The 19,010-nt window shown below is 47.0% G+C and overlaps 1 protein-coding gene across 6 annotated transcripts in view; it reads right to left on the bottom strand.

The window, feature by feature from the left end:
* The window catches only part of ACSL1 (acyl-CoA synthetase long chain family member 1), a 69,601-nt gene that overhangs the window by 24,427 nt on the left and 26,164 nt on the right, over nucleotides 1–19,010 (bottom strand). For all 6 annotated transcript variants that reach the window (XM_059156408.1, XM_059156407.1, XM_059156410.1 and 3 more), the window contains 2 exons: nucleotides 5,383–5,497; nucleotides 806–870 (listed from right to left, as the gene is read on the bottom strand). In XM_059156408.1, the coding sequence (XP_059012391.1) occupies nucleotides 806–870; nucleotides 5,383–5,497 (180 nt within the window). The remainder of the gene's footprint in view (nucleotides 1–805; nucleotides 871–5,382; nucleotides 5,498–19,010) is intronic.

Here is a 19,010-nt window from a genome sequence, read left to right as displayed (position 1 = left end):
CCAGGGGCTCCTGTACACTCTTGGGGTCCTACTGCCATGGGGGAGAGAAACAGGTGCTTCGAGATGTCCTGTTATCATGATAAAAATATAAAGCAAAGTCTTCCTGCTCTGCTTTCTGCCGTCAGCAACTATTTAAACAGCAGCAGCTGTGAATCAGCGGGGCCTGCAGAGGGACAAGAATAAATCCACCCCGATCCCAGCTTCCTTTGTGCTGATACAGTAATGCAGGTGTCGCCTCTGAACATCTGTACCACTCACTACAGCTGCCCCGTCACACCAGTCCCCAGTGGGTCAGGTTACCTAGACCAGAAGATGTGGATCTCACTTCCGGTCCCATTTTTGCCGCTGACCAACTGTGACCTTGGGCGAGTCCCATCCTTTCCTAGGGGCTGTTTTCTCATCTTTAAAATGAGAGAGTTGCTCTATATTGGGGCTTCTAAAAGTCTCTAGCACCCCGTAAGGCAGAGGAGAGCTTCTATCCCCTCACGGGCTTTGGGAGAGAGTCACCTGCTTCAAGCACATTTCTAGAATATTATCTCGGAATTATATTCTGCTCTACGGTGTGCCCACTTAAGTTCTACAAGAAAGTGCTTTTGAACCACCAATGAAGTGACTTAACCATTTTTTCCCAAATCTTTGTGTAAAATTTCTCCCTTCAGAGGCTGCACATTAACCCCAGAGCTCTGGGCTAGCCCAGCGCACAGATCCTGGAGTAAGCTTTCCGTCCTCCCAGTCAGTAACTCCAAGAACGGACAGATTTCAGCCCCACAGTGTACGTGAGGACCCACAGAGCCAGAAAACTCACCTGTTTGTATGAAAGCCATTCGTAGGGCTGGTCTGGCTTCCGAGAGCCTAAACAAGGGCCATTATCTAAAAAAAGAAAAAAAGAATGAAAAACAAAAAATGGGTTTAATGTGCATAAATATTCTAATTGGTACCTGACTTCATTCTATAAAGTATCCACAGACTTTGGTCCCCAGATTGGAAATAAGGGAGTTCAGATTAGAAATGTGTTCTCCCAGGGTTCTGGTGTGATTTTTTGTTTGTTTGTTTCTATTTTATTCCTTAAATGGGGCAGGAGAAGAGGAAAAGTAAGAGGATACGAGGCAGGGGTGCCGGATGGCTCAGTCAGTCAAGCGTCTGCCTTTGGCTCAAGGGTCCTGGAATCCAGCCCTGCTCACCAGGGAGCCTGCTTCTCCCTCTGCCCCTGCCACTCCCCATGCCTGTGTTTCGTCTCTCACTCACTCTCTCTCAAATAAATAAAATATATATATATATATTTTAAAAAAGATATGAGGCAAATACAATTTTTAAGGACAATCAATTTGTGAATTCTTCATACCCTATTGGTTTAGAAAGGAGTCAACAGCTGCATGGTAAAAAAAAAAAAAAAAAAAAAAAAAAAAATCCTAGTGTAGGTTTCAGAAGAATTCCTCAAAATTTCTAAAGTATAAAGCATTCTAACTCAAAATGTAAAAAGGAAAATGTGACTCTTAAATGTCCAAATTCTGATGACTTGGAATGTACTTACATGGGTGAAGCCTTACTGGCAGAGAAACAAAATAAGGAAAAGATACAAAATAAAGAGAAAATAAGGTGGGGTATTTGCGAAAGCAAAAAATAAAGAAATATCAGGATGTGTCCTGATTCTAACTTGGGTACTGAATAGGCAGAGAGCAAGAAAACCCGTATTACGTATTGCTGCTAAGGGCTAGTATAGTAAAAAGTACCACTGAGATCATTTATATTTGGAATCACGGGAGTTTCCTTCTGCAGATCGACCCCAAGCTCACTTTACGCTCAAGTTTGTAACTGTTGAAGACAAAGCAATGTCCAGCTAAAGGAAAAAGAAAGAAAGAGAAGAGAAAAAGCTGCCATGTTCAGATGATGAGAGCTGACCACAGAGCTAACGAGAAACATAGGCTCTGTGTTAAGCTGGGCCTCATAGCTCCTGCCACAGGGCGTGTTTTTGTCATCTCCCCTCTGGGACAGGGGACCTGCATTTCTGTTTTGAGACTACAGCGTATACAGCTGCCCCATTCTGCGTTTGAGTGTCTGCTGAGGTGTCCCGATTTGGTCTGGGGGCCTGGAGGATGGCAGGAAGGCTGAGCCTGGCCCCATCGGCAGTGCATGAGGTAGGGCCCATGAGGCAGAGTCATGCCCTGAAGAAAAGGAGGGGGATGGGTGATGGGTCAATCCCGAGGACAGGGAGGACCCAGGCTGGACAGAGTCACTGCTTCACATTGACTTCTGGCTGTCTCTACTGCAGCCTTGAGGCAAACAGAAAAGAGCACTAGGGGCCTCCTTCTCAGATTCTCTGCCATTCACAGGGACTGTGATAAAGGCCAGGCCGGACATCACAAGTTCCACCAGACACACGCCATATGAAATAATATTAGGTTATTCTCCCAGAACAGGGATTGGCGGTGTATGTAAGCTGCGGCCAAATCAAGCCTGCCACCTGTTTTTGTGAAGCCAGTCTTGCCGGAGCACAGCCTCACTCGCTCATTTACATATTATCTAAGACCTTCAGCCGAGCAGGCCTGATAGAGACTTTGTGGTCCCAAGAGTCTACATATTTACTATCTGGCCCTTTCCAGAAAAGGTTTACAGACCCCAGCTCCAGGACAGTTGGAACTTAAAAAAATACCATACCCAGGCCCTACTAACAACAACAAAAAAATTTTAATTCTTTAAAAAAAAAAAAAAAAACTTAAACTCAATTAATTAACATGTAATATATGATTTGTTTCAGGGGTAGAGGTCTGTGATTTGTCAGTCTTTTTTTTTTTTTTTAAGACTTTATTTATTTATTTTTTTATTTTAAAAGATTTTATTTATTTCTTTGACAGACAGAGATCACAAGTAGGCAGGCAGAGAGAGAGGAGGAAGCAGGCTCCCTGCAGAGCAGAGAGCCCAATTCGGGGCTCAATCCCAGGACCCTGGGATCATGACGGGAGCCCAAGGCAGAGGCTTTAACCCACTGAGCCACCCAGGCACCCCTCATCAGTCTTATATAATGTCCAGTGCTCATTATAACACATACCCTCCCCAATGTCCATCACCCAGCCCAATTCTTTATATAATTGGACAGGGATGGGTTCCGGGCAATACTGCTGTGGAGCAGAGACAAGAATCCACAGGTTTGGGGCGCCTGGGTGGCTCAGTGGGTTAAAGCCTCTGCCTTCGGCTCGGGTCATGATCTCAGGGTCCTGGGATCGAGCCCCATATCGGGCTCTCTGCTCAGCAGGGAGCCTGCTTCCTCCTCTCTCTCTGCCTACTTGTGATTTCTATCTGTCAAATAAATAAATAAATAAAGTCTTTAAAAAAAAAAAAAAATAGAATCCACAGGTTTGCAGGCAGAGCCCTCCTCTTACACGCGGCTCCCTGTGTACAGTCTGAAAAGATGAGCTTTTAACAACTCCACGCCGGCTTCTCCTTTCATTCAAGAAACTCCCAAGTACCTTATCTAGATGCTGGTGTTTGCTCTCCTGTAAAGGCTTCGTCATATGGTAGTCTAGGCAAATTAAAGCTTAGAATAAGGATGCCTGGGTGGCTCGCATGGTTAAGCGTCTGCCTTCGGCTCAGGCAGGGTCCTGGGATCAAGCCCCATGTCAGGTTCTCTGCTTAGCAGGGAGTCTGCTTCTCCCTTTCCCTCTGCCTGCTGCTCCCCCTCCCTTAAATAAATAAATAAAATCTTAAAAAAAAAAAAAACAAACTTAAAAAAAAAAGGCTTAGAATAAAAAAAAGCTTCCCTGGTGGGGGTTAGAAGGCAAAAGTGACTTACAAAGCACCTTCCTTCAATCAGTATAGATTAAGAAGCGTGAACTTTGTTTTCTTCAACTTCTCTGTAACAGTCACATAAGATTTTCATTTTCTAAGTAGAGAAAGTGACCAAAAAATTCTTGAAAAGTTACTGTCTTGAGGTCAGAGGAAAGTCAGAAGGATAACGTAAGTCATCATACTAGCAGGATGAATTCATTCTCTGCTCACACTGAGAAAAACGTAAAAAACATTTCTACACATGGCTTTGTGGTAGTGGTAAAGATTCTATACAAATATGTACAAATCTATACATATACGAATATTTAGTATACAAATATTTTGAAGTGGCTGTATGGAATGACCCACCCTGACCCTGACACTATATTTGAACAAGTTCAAAATATAGAAGTAAGTTGGCTTTCCCTTTAGAGTGGGGCTTAATGAATCTTCTATAGGAACACTGGGTCAAAAACGCATTAGAGCCATCCAGTGTTACCAGTAGCCAGTAAAAAACAGGGCACTTCTGAGCGTGTATTATCTGCAATACATTGTGGGGCCAGAGTTGGCAACAGTACACAGTCCCTCACTGTCAGCCAACTCCAGTCTAGCTAATTGTGGCAAAAATAAAAGCTAGCCATCAAAAGATTTAAACAACAAACCATGAATCCCGGAGACCATTTCTACAGAGTAACCTGGAACAAGCCAAAACTAAGAGGTGAAAACACAAAGAGGGATGCGGGCAGCTGAGGAGACATTAATGGAGCACCTACTGTTTGCCAGGCCATGTGCCAATGTCGAGAGAAGAGACAGCTGCCCTGCTCAAGGAGCCCTGGTGAGTGAGACAGAACAGCAGGCGAGTGTCTCCGCTCCCTGGAGGGGCGATTACAGAAATAGGCACAATTTGCTAGGGGGGGAAACACCTCACCTAGAGGCAGGAGATGAAAAGGAAAGACTAGGGCAGTGGCACAAAAAAGGGAGAAATGCAACAGGCCCTGTAGAGGGCCAGTACACAGAGACAAGCGCACGAAGGCGTGGGGTTATGAGAAAGGGGAGAGGGGTGCTGGTTTTGCAAGAGGTTCGGTGTAAACTTGAGGAGACTCTATCCGGGGCCTGACAGGGAGAGAGGCCGGAAAGGCAGGCAGGAGCCGTGGAGCGCGGGCTGGGTTTCTCCGGCGACCGTTAGTGTGGGAGCGTGTCCCGTGAGCCACACTTGCAAAGGCTCTCCTAGAACACTACTTCTTTGGGATGTCAGTGTTTATTTCTCAAAATACGGGTCTCGTGGTCCAGTAAGTTTGAAAATGTTGGATCGGGCCCCATTAAACCTTTTGACCTCAGGAAATGTCAGTGCCCGATAATGAGCTAATCTCTGTGAGACTCTGCATAAAATCCAGGACATGCCGAAAACCTATTTGACCATGAGACCCTCTCTGCCCCAGGAGCAGCCAGAGGTGCTCGTGAGCTTTGGGGTTCACTCTCGAGATGGTATGGGAGGCGGCAGGGGACTTGAACAGGGGGAAGGGGATAGAGATGACAGCAAATACGACGTCCTCGAGAGAGACCGCTTGTTCTCAGTGAAAATCACTGACCATTAGTCACACAAGTGCAGCAAACGCTTACTTGAAATCTGGATGCCTCTCTGGAAGCCTTCGTACAAAGTTCTGACATCTTCGTAGAAATACACCAAGGGCTCATCGCTATCCAGCAGTGGGGATCTCCGAGCGCCATCGCTACCCTGTGCAAAGAGACACAGACGCAGGAGCACATTAGGGGAAAAACATTAAAAATAAAAAGCCTAACGTGCGCGCCCACCAGGCCCTCCACAGGACCCCTGTGGGGTCGCTGCTCAGTATTTGTGGAATGAATGGAAGTGCAGGATTGCTAAGAGAACTCATTTGCCTGTGGTCAAGTGTAGCAGGCTTCAAAGAATCAAGGCTAAGACCAAACAGCCGTCAGAGGGGCCCATCTCTGAGCAGGGGTCTGGCCGGATAAGGGGAAGAGAACAGAAGAACTAGAAATGTGCCGCCACCACCACACAAGCCTCTACTATCCACGGCACGGGGGACGGAGCCTGCATCAGCTCTCATGGAAATGACAGGCTGTTTGCTTTTACTTCCATCCTGTGTATTCCTTTCGAGATGATTTCCACTGTTTGATCCCCATGTCCACAGCAGCATAATCTGGGAGGACCTTCTGATTTTCCAGGGAAATCAGACGACGACACAGGAACTTCTGGTACTATAGGAAAGGACCACTCACAAGTGGGAGAGACTATTTCTAGTGTGAGGTTTGAAGAAAGCAGAGAGGAAAGCCTTCACGAGAAAGGAGCAAAGGGCTGGGTCTCAGACAGCACAGTTGCTGATGGAGACACAAGAAGCATTACAGGGCAAGAACCAACATGGAGAGCCTTCGTAGGTCATGACCGCCAGACAGACTTTGGTGGATCCTTTTTCTTCTTCTTCTGTTGTTGCTTTTTTTTTTTTTTTTTTAAATGTGTGTGTTTTTTAAAAGATTTTATTTATTCATTTAACAGAGAGAGCGAGCGAGCGAGCGAGAGAGGGAACACAAGCAGGGAGAAACAGGCTTCCCACCAAGCAGGAAGCCCCATGTGGGGCTCTATCCCAGGACCCCAGGATCATGACCCAAGCTGAAGGCAGACACTGAACAGACTGAGCCACCCAGGCACCCCTGTTTTTTGTTTGTTTGTTTATTTGTTTTTGTTTTTTTTTTTTTAAGGATTTCGGTAGGATTCTTCATATCTCCTGTAAGCTCTCCCCCCAACAATTTATCATATATGGACTTCAAAAAAAAAAAAAAAGAACAGTACAGAAATATATTAAGAAAAAAAATGACTAGCTCCTATTATCAGTTCGATGAGTTCTTTCCAGACTTTTTTCTTTGCTTTACGTAAGTTTATATAAACTCTTTCATTATCTACTAGATACTAGTATGTGTTTGACACTTGACCTAATGCAGCAAATCGTTTTCTGGGATAAATATCACCCGATGATATATTTGACTCATCAGCATACTCTATCTTGGCAGATGCCTGCTAACACCTGTGGCCATGATTCCAAACGTAATTATTAATTATAACACACTACTTAATAAGGCAGACAAGTTATTCTCTGTTTGTACTATGGTAGGAAAATCTCTGCTCCGTAGAATCATGCGTCATGACGACTTAATCTCTGAGTCTGTTTGCTTGTCTGCAAAACAGGGATCCCATGTGTCCGTGTCCAGGGTTACTCTCAGCTAAACAAAACTGGTCCTATAAAAGAGGAGTATGTAGAATACAATCCAGACACCCTATAACAAGCCTTAACTATGAATGCCAGTCCTGCTTAGCCCGTATCTTTTCTCCAACAAATACTCTGATTAAAATTCAGAAGTAATTTTGTGGCTTTACAGTACGCATTGGAAGCCTTTTCAAGCCGGGAAGGCACCCACCACAAAGAGCCAGGGGGTCACGGCTACGGCAGGAGAAAAAGGAGCAAGGGACGGAGTGAGAGCAAACAGGAAGAACAGAGGTGTGCCTGCTGCAGAGGAGCAAACAGCCACGTGTGACCGCCTCCTGGCCCCTGGCCCGGCCTGGCCCACTGTGCCTATCAAGCACGGCCAGGAGGCACAGACAGCTTGGTGACCCAGGTCCTCATGACCTCAGCTTAGGACAGGGCCTCCTATGCCTCCTATCCTGCCATGGTATCACTCGGGGGTCTCGCTGCAAAAGCAATCCTGCCCTCCCCCAGCATTCCACTGAAAACTCTCACAGCTATCAGTGGGGCAGAGGGGCATCAGGGGAATAAGACACAGAGCTTTCTCCGAAGGACAGCCGCGTCTTATCCTTACCAGGCCCTTCTAAGGAAAGCAAGTTAGCTCACCCTTCCCTAGATCTACTGAATCAGAAACTCTGATCCAGCACAGTGTGATCCAGCAGCTGTAGCAAGCCCTCCAGGGGATTCTGGTGCATGCTGGTAAGAACCACTCACTGGACGCATTAAGGTACGCAGGGGAGTAGTGAAAATCAGAATGATGCGTCAGAAAGAGAGCTACAAGAAGTGAGGCAGCAGCACGAAGAATGAGATGGAGGGCAAGGGACCAGAGAAAAATGCACTCATGTGGGCCTGGGTGAGGGCAGTGCCAAGAGGGAACAGGGTGAAGGGTGCCACCAGAAGTCGGAAGGGTTAATAAACGGGATCTGCCCAGTCACCGGGTCTAAAGGAGGTGGTCTAAAAATAGCAGTTCCATTTAATCAAAAATAGAAGACTGGGCATGGGGGCCAGGTTTGAGAAGAGTCCGTTTAGCTTTGGATATAGGGAGACCATATCCCTTTCAAGATAGTAGGTCAACCTCCCAATCCCTATTTTGAGAATCACTGGTCTGGAGGATAATTTGATGACAAACTTTTGGTTAAATACTTCTTTGGTTAATTTTTTGGTGGTACATAATCCTCAAAACTTTGAGAAACATGGAAGTAACAGAGCCAAATCCAAGTTAAAGAAGTTAATTGAAGACAAGATGTTTATTCTTCTTCTTCTAATTAGCAATCAGAATACTTAGCAAAGGTTTGAAGACGAAGCAATAAATGAGCTCTAGGCCCCAAAGGCACACCATTTAAGGCATAGGTGAAACTAGGTAAAAAGTCACACTGTCACTTACTCGTAATATACTCTGTAATTTCAAAATTTCTGAATGAAAGGGGAGGGGGGCACTAAGCAAGATCTGTGCTTTGCAATGTGCTGCTCTATGAAATGATCACACATTCCCCTGAGGAATCACCATTTTAAAACAAAAATGCTATTTATAAACACTGGGTGTTGGCAACTGCACTCGGGGTGTTGGGAATCAGGGGTGAAACTGAGCTCACATGTCTATATGTGCTACAAACTCAAGCCATTTCAAAGGAGGGCATTCCATTACTGGGTCACGCAAGGACATGTCGCTATTTCTAGGAACATTTACTTAAATGAAACAAAAATACTTCTGGACTTCTGATATAACCTACAGATGGAGGGTAGAGGCTGGGGTTTCAATTATTTCCAAGAAACAGAGAGAGCAGGGGTTCCGAGGTGGCTCAGTTGGTTGGGCATATGCCTTGGGCTCAGAAGTGACCCCAAGGGTCCTGGGATTGAGCCCTGTGTCGGGCTCCCTGCTCAATGGGGGCCTGCTCCCCCCTCTCCCTCTCCCCAGCTTGTGTTCTCTTTCTCTCTCGAATAAATAAATAATTAATAAATAAATGAAAAGAAGGAAGGAAGAAACAGGGAGAGATAAGCAGACAACCCCAACTAAACGTACAGGAAATCAGTCAGTAAGATTGAGTATCAAGGAGAATTATGCTATACACTTCTTTAATGTGGTTTCAGAGTCTTCTAATTTAAAAAAAAATAGAGGAGGTCATGAGTCAAATACACTACGGTCACATCAGTGGTCCTGAGTCCATTCGGCAACATCTCTATAAGCTAAGGTTCCTCTTGAGGTCAGTCTCCTCATGTGGGCTGAATTAAGAAATGAAAGTTCAAGTTCCACTTGGGGCCAGTAAGGGCAGGACCTCAGTGGATGTCTGCGTATCCGTGGTTCCCAAGACCGGAACCTTTGCCTATACGGGCCCTTGCTCCCACTTTCTGAAAGTTCACTTTATGAAACTTGACTTTTATGAAAGACTCGCATGAGTACTACCTGTTTCACCAACTGGACAAAATCCGAAGAGGAGTTTCACGTTTATGCAAAAAGGAGTTTTGTGTTTACATAGATCTTTTTGTAAAAGGGAAGTGGCATAACTGGAACTTCTGGAAAGTGGGGGGCACTCTTGCTTCATGCCCTTTAAAGGGCATACAAACGCTTACAAACGCTTTCAGAGGTGCGCTCTACTTATGGATACTAGGGGAAACCTGTATTTGATGAAAAGGACTCAAGATGATGAGAGTCATTTTGTGCACGCTCATATTTAAATGCAAAAATGGAATTACAGGGGCACCTGGGTGGCTCAGTGGGTTAAAGCCTCTGCCTTTGGCTCTGGTCATGATCCCAGGGTCCTGGGATTGAGCCCCGCGATGATGGGTTCTCTGCTCAGCGGGGAGCCTGCTTCCCTTCCTCTCTCTCTGCCTACTTGTGATCTCTATCTGCCAAATAAATAAATAAAATCTTTTTTAAAAAAATGGAATTACATTGTTGTGGGTTTCTGGAGGATAGAAAGATCCAGACTTTGTAAACTGGTCTCATTCATCTCTGTCTAGAAAATGGGTATCTGCAGGCCATGACAGTCAAGTTCCCTCTGTGTTACTCCTGTTTACTCCTGCTGGGGGGCGGGGGCAGAAAGAGGAAGGGAGACAAGGGGGGGAAGGTGAACTACGTAACTTGTAAGGAAACTGTGGAAGACGTGGCTGAATTTTAATGTTAAATCCATCTCCAGGGGAAAAACAGCGGAATCACAGCCCTAGGGGCATGGGGTTTTTATGGGTTGTTGGATTTTTGTTTATTCATTTATTTATTATTTTGTATTGCCAATATCCTCCATGTGAAACTTTATTCCCAGCACTTACATTTTTACATGCCTCTTACCCTGCCCAGAGCATCACTGTCTTGCTCCACAGGCACAAAAACCACTCTTAAATCCAGTGACCTCTTAGACTCCCTGGCCACCAATTCTCAATCCCACCAACACCAGATTTTTGCTGTATGAAACAGGGCCTTTAAAGGCCAGCCGGTCGGTAACCTTCCCACCTCAATTCCCGAACGCTAACAGACAGGACACGTAAAACACACCTAAACTCCCCGTGATATGCTGAGCTGTCTACATCCCAGCATAGCAGGGAACCGTCAGGCTCTCTGTTCATGCTTACCCTTGAACAAACTGACTTCCTCAGATCCTTTACGCCCAGGGAGGAAAGAAAGGACAGAACCATCACGTCACCATCAGTGCTGGGTTCTGTCATCTGAGTGCAGGAACAATGGAGCTAAGTGACTATTTCCTGAGCACCCGCTACATGCCAGCCGCTCTGCAGGTGAGAAAGCAGCCCCAGGGCAAGGCTTTGGCAGGAAATGTCCTGGACGCAGCTCCGTTGACATCTGGCATGGTAAGAAGATTCTGTGGGTCCTGAGCAGGTTCAAACTCACCCCCACACCACTCATCTCCATCTTCAAGGAGCCAGGCCCAGATCACCGGTGGCCGACTCAGTTTTTTGGATCTTTAACACTTTCCCCTCATCCCAGAAGGGCTTCCATTTCACACCCCCCACCCGGTTTCCTACTTCCTGAGCCCCCACTTTCCCAAGCGAAGGATGTGCTTCCGGGGCGTGGGGTGGGGGGAGATCTGGCACAGCACTTGGAAACGATAGTTCTGTGCCCCAAGGCACATTTCAATGTCATCACGAGGGGACATCAGCCAACCACAGAAGGGAAAATAGCACCCTCCCACCTCCGTGAGAGGGAAGAAAGTCTGGAGCCACCAAACCCCAAACCCACAAACACACATTGTTCCAGCAGGACAAAACTGCCTGTAGCATCTCTACGTGCCCGCCTTTAGACATGCCAACCATTCCGCTCCGCTGTGGGCGAGTCGACAGGGAACCAGTGTCTACTTCTCATCCATGGCCGGCCTTCTAGACATGAAGTATGAGAAGGAGGGAGTTTTGTCGAGGGGCTCGGAAAGTTTTCAGTTGTCATTTTTCATTTGACACGAGTTGCCCTGGCTATTTTTAAACTCAAATAAATATTCCAGCACACACTTCTGTCATTTATGAATACACACGTTCCCTGCTCAAGGAAGCCTGTGAGAGGCGGCATCCCTTGCACAAAATCAAAGCTCGTGGTCAGACCTGTTTGACCATACTCCTATTTAGTGAACAGTCGTAAGCGTTTACTGCCTGGTTAAATGGAACCGAGAAATAGATTTTTCTAAAACAATCATCTTTCTATCTTTGCATTCCTAAAGGCAGCTACTTAATAACCTCCAGGGCCTGGTCTTGACATGGAGTCAGAAGCTCTGCCTTCAGTTCTCTGTCATGCCTGCCCTTGTCCATACGCCCACTCGCCCGCCCACCACGGCCCCATGACCAGCGCCTCCTCATTCAAATGACCGGTCACCTTCAATTAGCGGATGAGCCCAAAAACCTAGAGAAGCCCGGTGAAATGTCCTACGATGTGAGTGTAGCCAAGAAAAAAGTAACTAGCAAGGTTTTTCATACTTTTTTATTAAGAAGGTGGGGAGTCTTAGAAGACGTGCTAAAGTTACGGCAAGGTATGAAAATGCTGATGTTTGCATACCCCCAGGATGCTAGGTCTAAACAAACACACCCCTTCCATCCACTCCCACTGCCCCAACTGCTAGGACCGCTTGCTAAAAATGCCCTCCGATGCCAAATGCCTTAGAAAAACGTGTTTGAAAACACCCTGAGCACCAGAGTAGCCAAGTTGCTAGGGATAAGATTAAAAAGCCAAATCTTTAAAAAAAGAAAAGCAAATCTTTGCATACGTCTTTAACCACACACACAACGATTTTGCAGTTGGACCAGGGAAGCACGGGCGGGGGGGGATGCTGACCGGACACCTGCAATTACAAACGGCAAGTGAATGGAGGCTGGCACCCCCCACACAGGAATTCCCACAAGCACTACTGACCGGTATGACGCCAGCGCATCAAGCCAGGAGATCCTCTGGGAGCCACCCGGACTTCCAGTCGACCATTCCAAGTCTCCTCCAGGATGAGAATTCTGTTTTTACTGAGGTTTCTAGTTACACGTGACTGCAGAAAGAGCTAGACTGTTGCTGCTATCTCTCCCTTCCTCTTCTTGCTCCCCTGCCACCTGCCACCGGGTTCGAATTCGTGAGTCTGACGCCCCCTGTTGCGGGTGCTCGGCCAAGGCCACCAGGCGGGCGGCCATGGGTGCACCGTGTGAATGCATCCGCCCTTCCCACGGCTCTTCCTGCTCTGGCCCGGCAGCGACCCCGCGGACCCTTCCTGCAGCTCTGCCTCACAGCTGTGTTTGCCCCACTCGGAACCAGCCCCAGCCATTCACGTCCCGCGCGTTGCCATTCTTTGCCTTTTGATTTTTTCCAGCTTTACTGAGGTGTCCTCGATAAAGGCCCCTAGAGTGTACCGAGGTCCCGTGAGGCCCCTAGAGTGTACCGAGAGAGAGAGAGGCCTGCACTGTGAAGATTCTCGCAATGGAGTCATTAACATCTCGTCACCTCACAGACGTGCATTTTGTTTTCTTTTTTGCTGAAAACACTGGAGTCCTTCGCTCTTAGCGACTCTCAGTTGTCCCGGGCAGGGTTCTCCGCCACGTCGCCATGTTCTAGGCGAGCGCCTCAGACCTCGCTCATCGGGGAGCTGTAAGTCTGGGCCCTCTTCTCCCTATAGTCCCACCTCCCGCCCCGGGGAACCACCGTTCTCCTCACGGCTTCTCTGAGTCAACTTCTTTGGGTCATTTTCACTCTCTGGATTGCCAATGTCATTACCTCAGAGACAGGCAGTGTGTCTGTGCAGGTCCCATGTGAGTCTTCATCAAAACTTAAGCCCACGCTATCTGCTGAGCGTGGCCTCCAGGCCAGATGTGTTCCCTTTGGTGCGCTCCTTTCAGAGTTCTGATGAACCAGAGCTCTAGCTTGAGGGCACGAGAACCAGCTGCTCATATTACTCTTGGCTTAAGGACGCTCCTTGCCCTCTGCCAGGGAGAGAAGAGGTCCTTGGCTATTCTGCCCTCCACCCTGTAAGCAATGCGAGGCCAACAACCTCTTCTTCCCAGGGACAGGGCGCACATTGCTCGGCCGATGTTCAAGTGCTTCTGAATGGATGCCCGTCAGATAACGTCTCTGTGACTCATGGCAGACTAAATCCAGAGTGTCCCCTCCTCCGTAGGAGACCTTCTAGAGCACAGGACTAACATGCTATGGCAAGCTGCTCACCATATATAGCCCACCATGTGGACGGGCCGATCTCAAGCTTTCCTGCCAAAACGGAGAGCCAGCCAGCATGCGCCCGAATGTCAGGAGATCATCTGGTGTGAAAGTCATCCAACTCAGACAAGAAGCCCGACACCCAAAGAACCGGTTCTGTATTGTGAAAGATACGGAGCCTCCCTGGAACCAAGGGGCCATGGCTAACAAGTTTAAACAGTGAATCTGTTACAGATTGATTGGTTTAGTTGCCAGAGATAAATCTGAAACGAAGTCCTGATATTTTTAAAATGAAGTCTCAAAAAGCCTGGACCTGTTGGTATAAAAAAGTTTTGGGGGGCTGTCTGGGGTGGCTCAGTTGGTTAAGCGTCTGCCTTCAGCTCGGGTCATGATCTCCGGGTCCTGGGATCCAGACCAGCATCAGCTCCTTGCTCAGCAGAGTCTGCTTCTCCCTCCCCCACACCCCATACCCTTCCCCTGCTGTGCACACGCTCACATAAATAAATAAAATCTTAAAAAAAAAAAAAGAAAAAAAGTTTTTTGCATCCTACAATCTACTCCCTTCTTTAATATTTAAAAACAAAGCATATCACTTGGGTTTTCATTTAAGTACACCCTAATCTAGCCGTAGTCACTCAAAATCTTTCCATGTGAATTTGACAAGTAAGCTATCTCAAGGCCTGCAGGACATCTCTCATCTTCTTTCTTCTACCTCCTTCAGCAATTACAATGATTCCCTTTTATGCTTTGGGATGGTTTGTTGCCTCGATCCCTTAAACTCTGGTAGGTGGGCTTACGACCCAATCAGCACCAAGTTTTGCTCTGACCCCATCTACGTCCAACCTGGTGCAGGGGAGGAGGAGGAGGGGAGGCAGCTCACCAGAAATCCACCTTTGCTGCTGGCCCAGGCTCTGGCAGCTCCATGCTCTCGGCCCCAGGCATCCCTCCCACCCCATTCTTGACGGTGTCTGATCCCGCCGCCAGCCTGTGCGGGACATTCAGACTTCATTCTTCTATTACCCGTTCCTTTTCTTCCTTTCATTCCATCACTACTCGCAAACTCATCCGCCTGCAATACCCGTTGTCAGAAGAGGCTGCTCCTGGGTCCAAAGGTCTAGCCACTGGGACATTGAAAGTTAAAAAAGGCTTGCTGGATTCTGTTCCAAACTCCAGCTTCTCTGTCCCATTCCGAAGCCCATGTCCTTCACATTAATCTAGACAGGGATACCTGGGTGGCTCAATCGGTGAAGCATCTGCCTTTGGCTCAGGTCATAATCCCGGGGGTACTGGGATCCAACCCCAAATCAGGCTCCCTGCTCTGTGAGGAGCCTGCTTCTCCCTCTCCTCTGCCTGCCTCCCCCGGCCTACGCTCTCTTTCCCTCTGTCAAATAAATAAATAAAATCTTTAAAAAATTAATCGAGACAGACCCCAACTTGCCTTATTATCCTTATCTTCCTCCTCTCCCGCCCCTGAAAAACCCTAGCTAGAATCCATAACTTCCAAGTACTGCCATGAACTGTAATGAAAGCAGCATAACAGAGCTCTTGATAGCCCACTAACGGTAGGTGCAATTTTGCCTCTTTGGATTCAACTGTTTTCTTATATATAAAACATGATGGTTACGAGGAGGCCTTTACAGAAGAAGAAAACTAACACTGACCGAACACTTAGCATGGGCAAGCAGACACTCTGCAAATAATCTAAGCAGCGCCAATCTAATCTAACCCACCAGGGAGGGCAGATACTGTCACTCCTGTTTTCTAGAAGGCTGAAGGTCGGGAAAGTCAGGGGAACTTGCCCAAAGCTGCCCGGTCTAAGCCAAGGAGCCAGGCCCAGCCTCTGCCACATCCGCAGCCTCCCTGGTCCTCTCCAGCGCCATCATGCTCTCCTCTGTCCCACCAAGGCCTGGGTCTAGGTCCCAAGGGGTCCCTAGTCACTGTGGTGAAGGTCATCTTCACCAGGGGACATGGAGATCTCAGCCGACAGGCAGAGGCAAGCTGAACCTGGAAATGTGCACATCACCTGTGAACGTGATTAAAGGCCGCACAGACACAGAAAACCTCGCTTCCCTCCACAGCTCAGAGTCATGGAGCAGCAGCAGAAAAATTCTGTGGCAGATGGAAGTTCCTCCCCAAACATGCAGGAAGAAGCAGTCCTTGGGGTCCCGCTGCTGCAGGCCGGGTCAGCTGCCACCACGGATGCCGGGGCACAGCCCTCTAAACACAGCCCAGATCAAACCATGCTTGAAAGTTAAAAAAGGCTTGCTGGATTCTGTTCCAAACTCCAGCTTCTCTGTCCCATTCCGCAGCCCATGTCCTCACTGCCTTTCATACATGGGGCTAGGGCTCAATGCTAACATCCCCTTTATCACCGTGACTTTTTTAAAAATTGTTTTTATTCACTTGAGAAAGTGAGAGAGAAGAGGAGAGAGAGAGAGAGAGAGCAAAAGTGGGAGGCGGGCAGAGGGAGAGGGAAAAGCAGGCTCCCCATTAAGCAGGAATCCTGACGTAGGACTCAATGCCAGGACCCTGGGATCATGATCTGAGCCAAAGGCAGACTCTTAACCAACGGAGCCACCCAGGCGCCCTTCCACCCTGACTTTTAAAAGGAAATGTCAGAAGCAGTAACTTATCAAGAACCTCTGTGCCGCTGCTTTAAGAAGGTGTAGCTTGGAGGGGCGCCTGGGTGGCTCAGTCATTAAGAGTCTGCCTTCGGCTCAGATCCCAGGGTCTTGGGATCGAGTCCCACATCAGGCTCCCTGCTCTGTGGGAACCCTGCTTCTCCTCCCACGCCCCCTGCTTGTGTTCCCTCTCTCGCTGTGTCTCTCTGTCAAATAAATAAATAAAATCTTTAAAAAAAAAAAAGAAGGTGTAGCTTGGAATCACGCGGTGGTGGTCATGAGATGCAGCAAAACCAAAAAGTGCAGATTCCTCTCGTTTTAATAACTGGGAAGGTTTATGGGAAGCGGGAGAGGGTAAAAATCTGGATGTGAAATGGACGCGGGGGGGGGGGGGGAGGGGGGATCAGGATGTGGACTGGCAAATGGTGCTTGCTTGTTTTCAAAGTAGGAACCAAACAACAATATTTTATTCCGGCAATCAGTTCCTCTGACCGTGCCAGATAAGCAGGCTTTTCATGAATATGTAATGAAATGAATTAAGGGCTTCTTTCTGCCATAAGCAGTCCATACGGCCATGCTAGCTATATAAACGCATCTATAACTACCAAGCTCTCTTGAATTCGATATTTTAAGGTCTTTTTTTAGAAATGCAAAGCAAAAGGACCTACAAGTTCTGAAAACCAGAACTAAGTCCATTTCTATAAGCCAAGAGAAAAATCAGGAAGCCTCTCTACCAGGGAGTGGAATTACAGATTTTAATTTTCTTTCTGCTTCTCAGTAATTTTTAAACTATTCCACAGAGGACACGCATGCTTATTTTCCCAAGTCTCAGAATGACTTTATGAGAAGCTGGAGCTTAAAGAGCATATTGTAAGTGCTTCCACAATTTCTCATATAATACGAATTAGGCATTTACAGTTACTGCTAAATTATAAATATCTTAAACCTGCGCTTGCCAAATATTCTTTTCACAGCAATGGCAATGCTACTGTGAGACACCAGGTCCTCCTCCAGAAGAAAAGGAATCTCAAAAACCTCACACACATCTATTAGAAAAACTGAATTCTTCTCCTTCACGGTTTGTGATTAGCTGAGGTAAAATATTAAGCCATGTTTACCTTCTAAATAAGGCATAGAACCAACTTTTCTTGGCAATAATTCAGTCATTCTATTTTTACATTTTGGCATGTATTAGACTGACATATCTACTATATATTTAAAAAGCTTCAAATTAATGAATCCAAGCAATTGTCTAAAGGAAAGCAAAGAACTAAAACTATAAATAACAAAACTATAAATAACAAAAAGGTACTCATCAGGCCAAGGTTCATTTGAAAGGTCATCTCTCCTGCTCACGGCCATCAGCCTGGGGAGCAGGGCAGGATGGAGAAAAAGAAATATTCTTTATATGTGCTAAAAGTTAGAAATACTGAAAACGGATTCTGCCCTGGGTAGGGGAAAGCGAGAGACGACAACGCAGAGAATAGGCCAAGAGTCCCAGCACCAGAGAGACCCGGCTGCTTCATCTTTTCAACCCCTCACGTTTTATACTAAAGAGATTCAGGGGCGCCTGGGTGGCTCAGTGGGTTAAGCCACTGCCTTCGGCTCAGGTCATGATCTCAGGGTCCTGGGATCGAGTCCCGCATCGGGCTCTCTGCTCAGCAAGGAGCCTGCTTCCTCCTCTCTCTCTGCCTGCTTGTCATCTCTCTCTGTCAAATAAATAAATAAAATTAAAAAAAAAAAATTTATACTAAAGAGATTCAGAAGGGAAGGAAGGCAGAGCCGAAGCATTAAGAAAGAATCTTTCTGGGACGCCTGGGTGGCTCAGTTGGTTGAGCGGCTGCCTTCGGCTCAGGTCATGATCCCGGCGTCCTGGGATCGAGTCCCACATCGGGCTCCTTGCTCAGCGGGGAGCCTGCTTCTCCCTCTGCCTCTGTCTGCCATTCTGTCTGCCTGTGCTCGCTCTCTCCCTCTCTTTCGCTGATAAATAAATAAAATCTTTAAAAAAAAAAAAAAATAAAAAAAAAAAAAAAAAAAAAGAAAGAATCTTTCTAAAAAGGGTCCTTAACTTTCCCCATGCCATGGCAACCATTCAGCCCTAATGAGGGAAATACATTGCGTTTCACTTTCATGACGACAAGAACATGGCTGATGGTGTGCCCAAGTTCTGCACAACTGTGGTACTCAACCTCTGATACCACCTGAATGCTCTTGGCTTGTTCTTGGCCTACCCAAAACTCTGTGGCCGTGTTATTCTGGCAAGTTCCTAGCATTGCCTTTTCCTAGGTGAAATCTCAGAGTCTCTTTCAAAAGCTTGGGAGGTGTTCTAAGTATCAGGTATACCACAGAGGAAATCCTTCTTTCTGGAATGTTTGTTTGACAACTCTCTTCTCTGCTGGAACACAAGCCCCTTGGGAACAGGGACTCTATGCCTCTCCTTTCCTGCTCACAGAATCTTCTGGGCCGACTGTAGGGCCTAGCAACGGGTCAAAACTGAGTAGGACTCTTGCAGTGAGCCTCTGGGTGACTAGAGGGAGACACCCCGCCAACACCACCCACTTTGTCCCTCTGCCCTGTATTTTGGCCCTTATCCCCATCTATGACCCCACCAGCCAACTTTGTGTGTTGAGCACATTTTGGCTTACAAAGTGCCCTTGTAAGCAAATATCGGCCAGTGACTGATGTTGACCAACATAGCACTCGACGGGGAACCTGGAGAAATGCAGAGAAAAT

Source organism: Mustela lutreola, chromosome 18 (genome assembly GCF_030435805.1).
Source record: "Mustela lutreola isolate mMusLut2 chromosome 18, mMusLut2.pri, whole genome shotgun sequence".
NCBI lineage: Eukaryota > Metazoa > Chordata > Mammalia > Carnivora > Mustelidae > Mustela > Mustela lutreola.
This window is presented reverse-complemented; position numbering and strand designations above follow the sequence as displayed.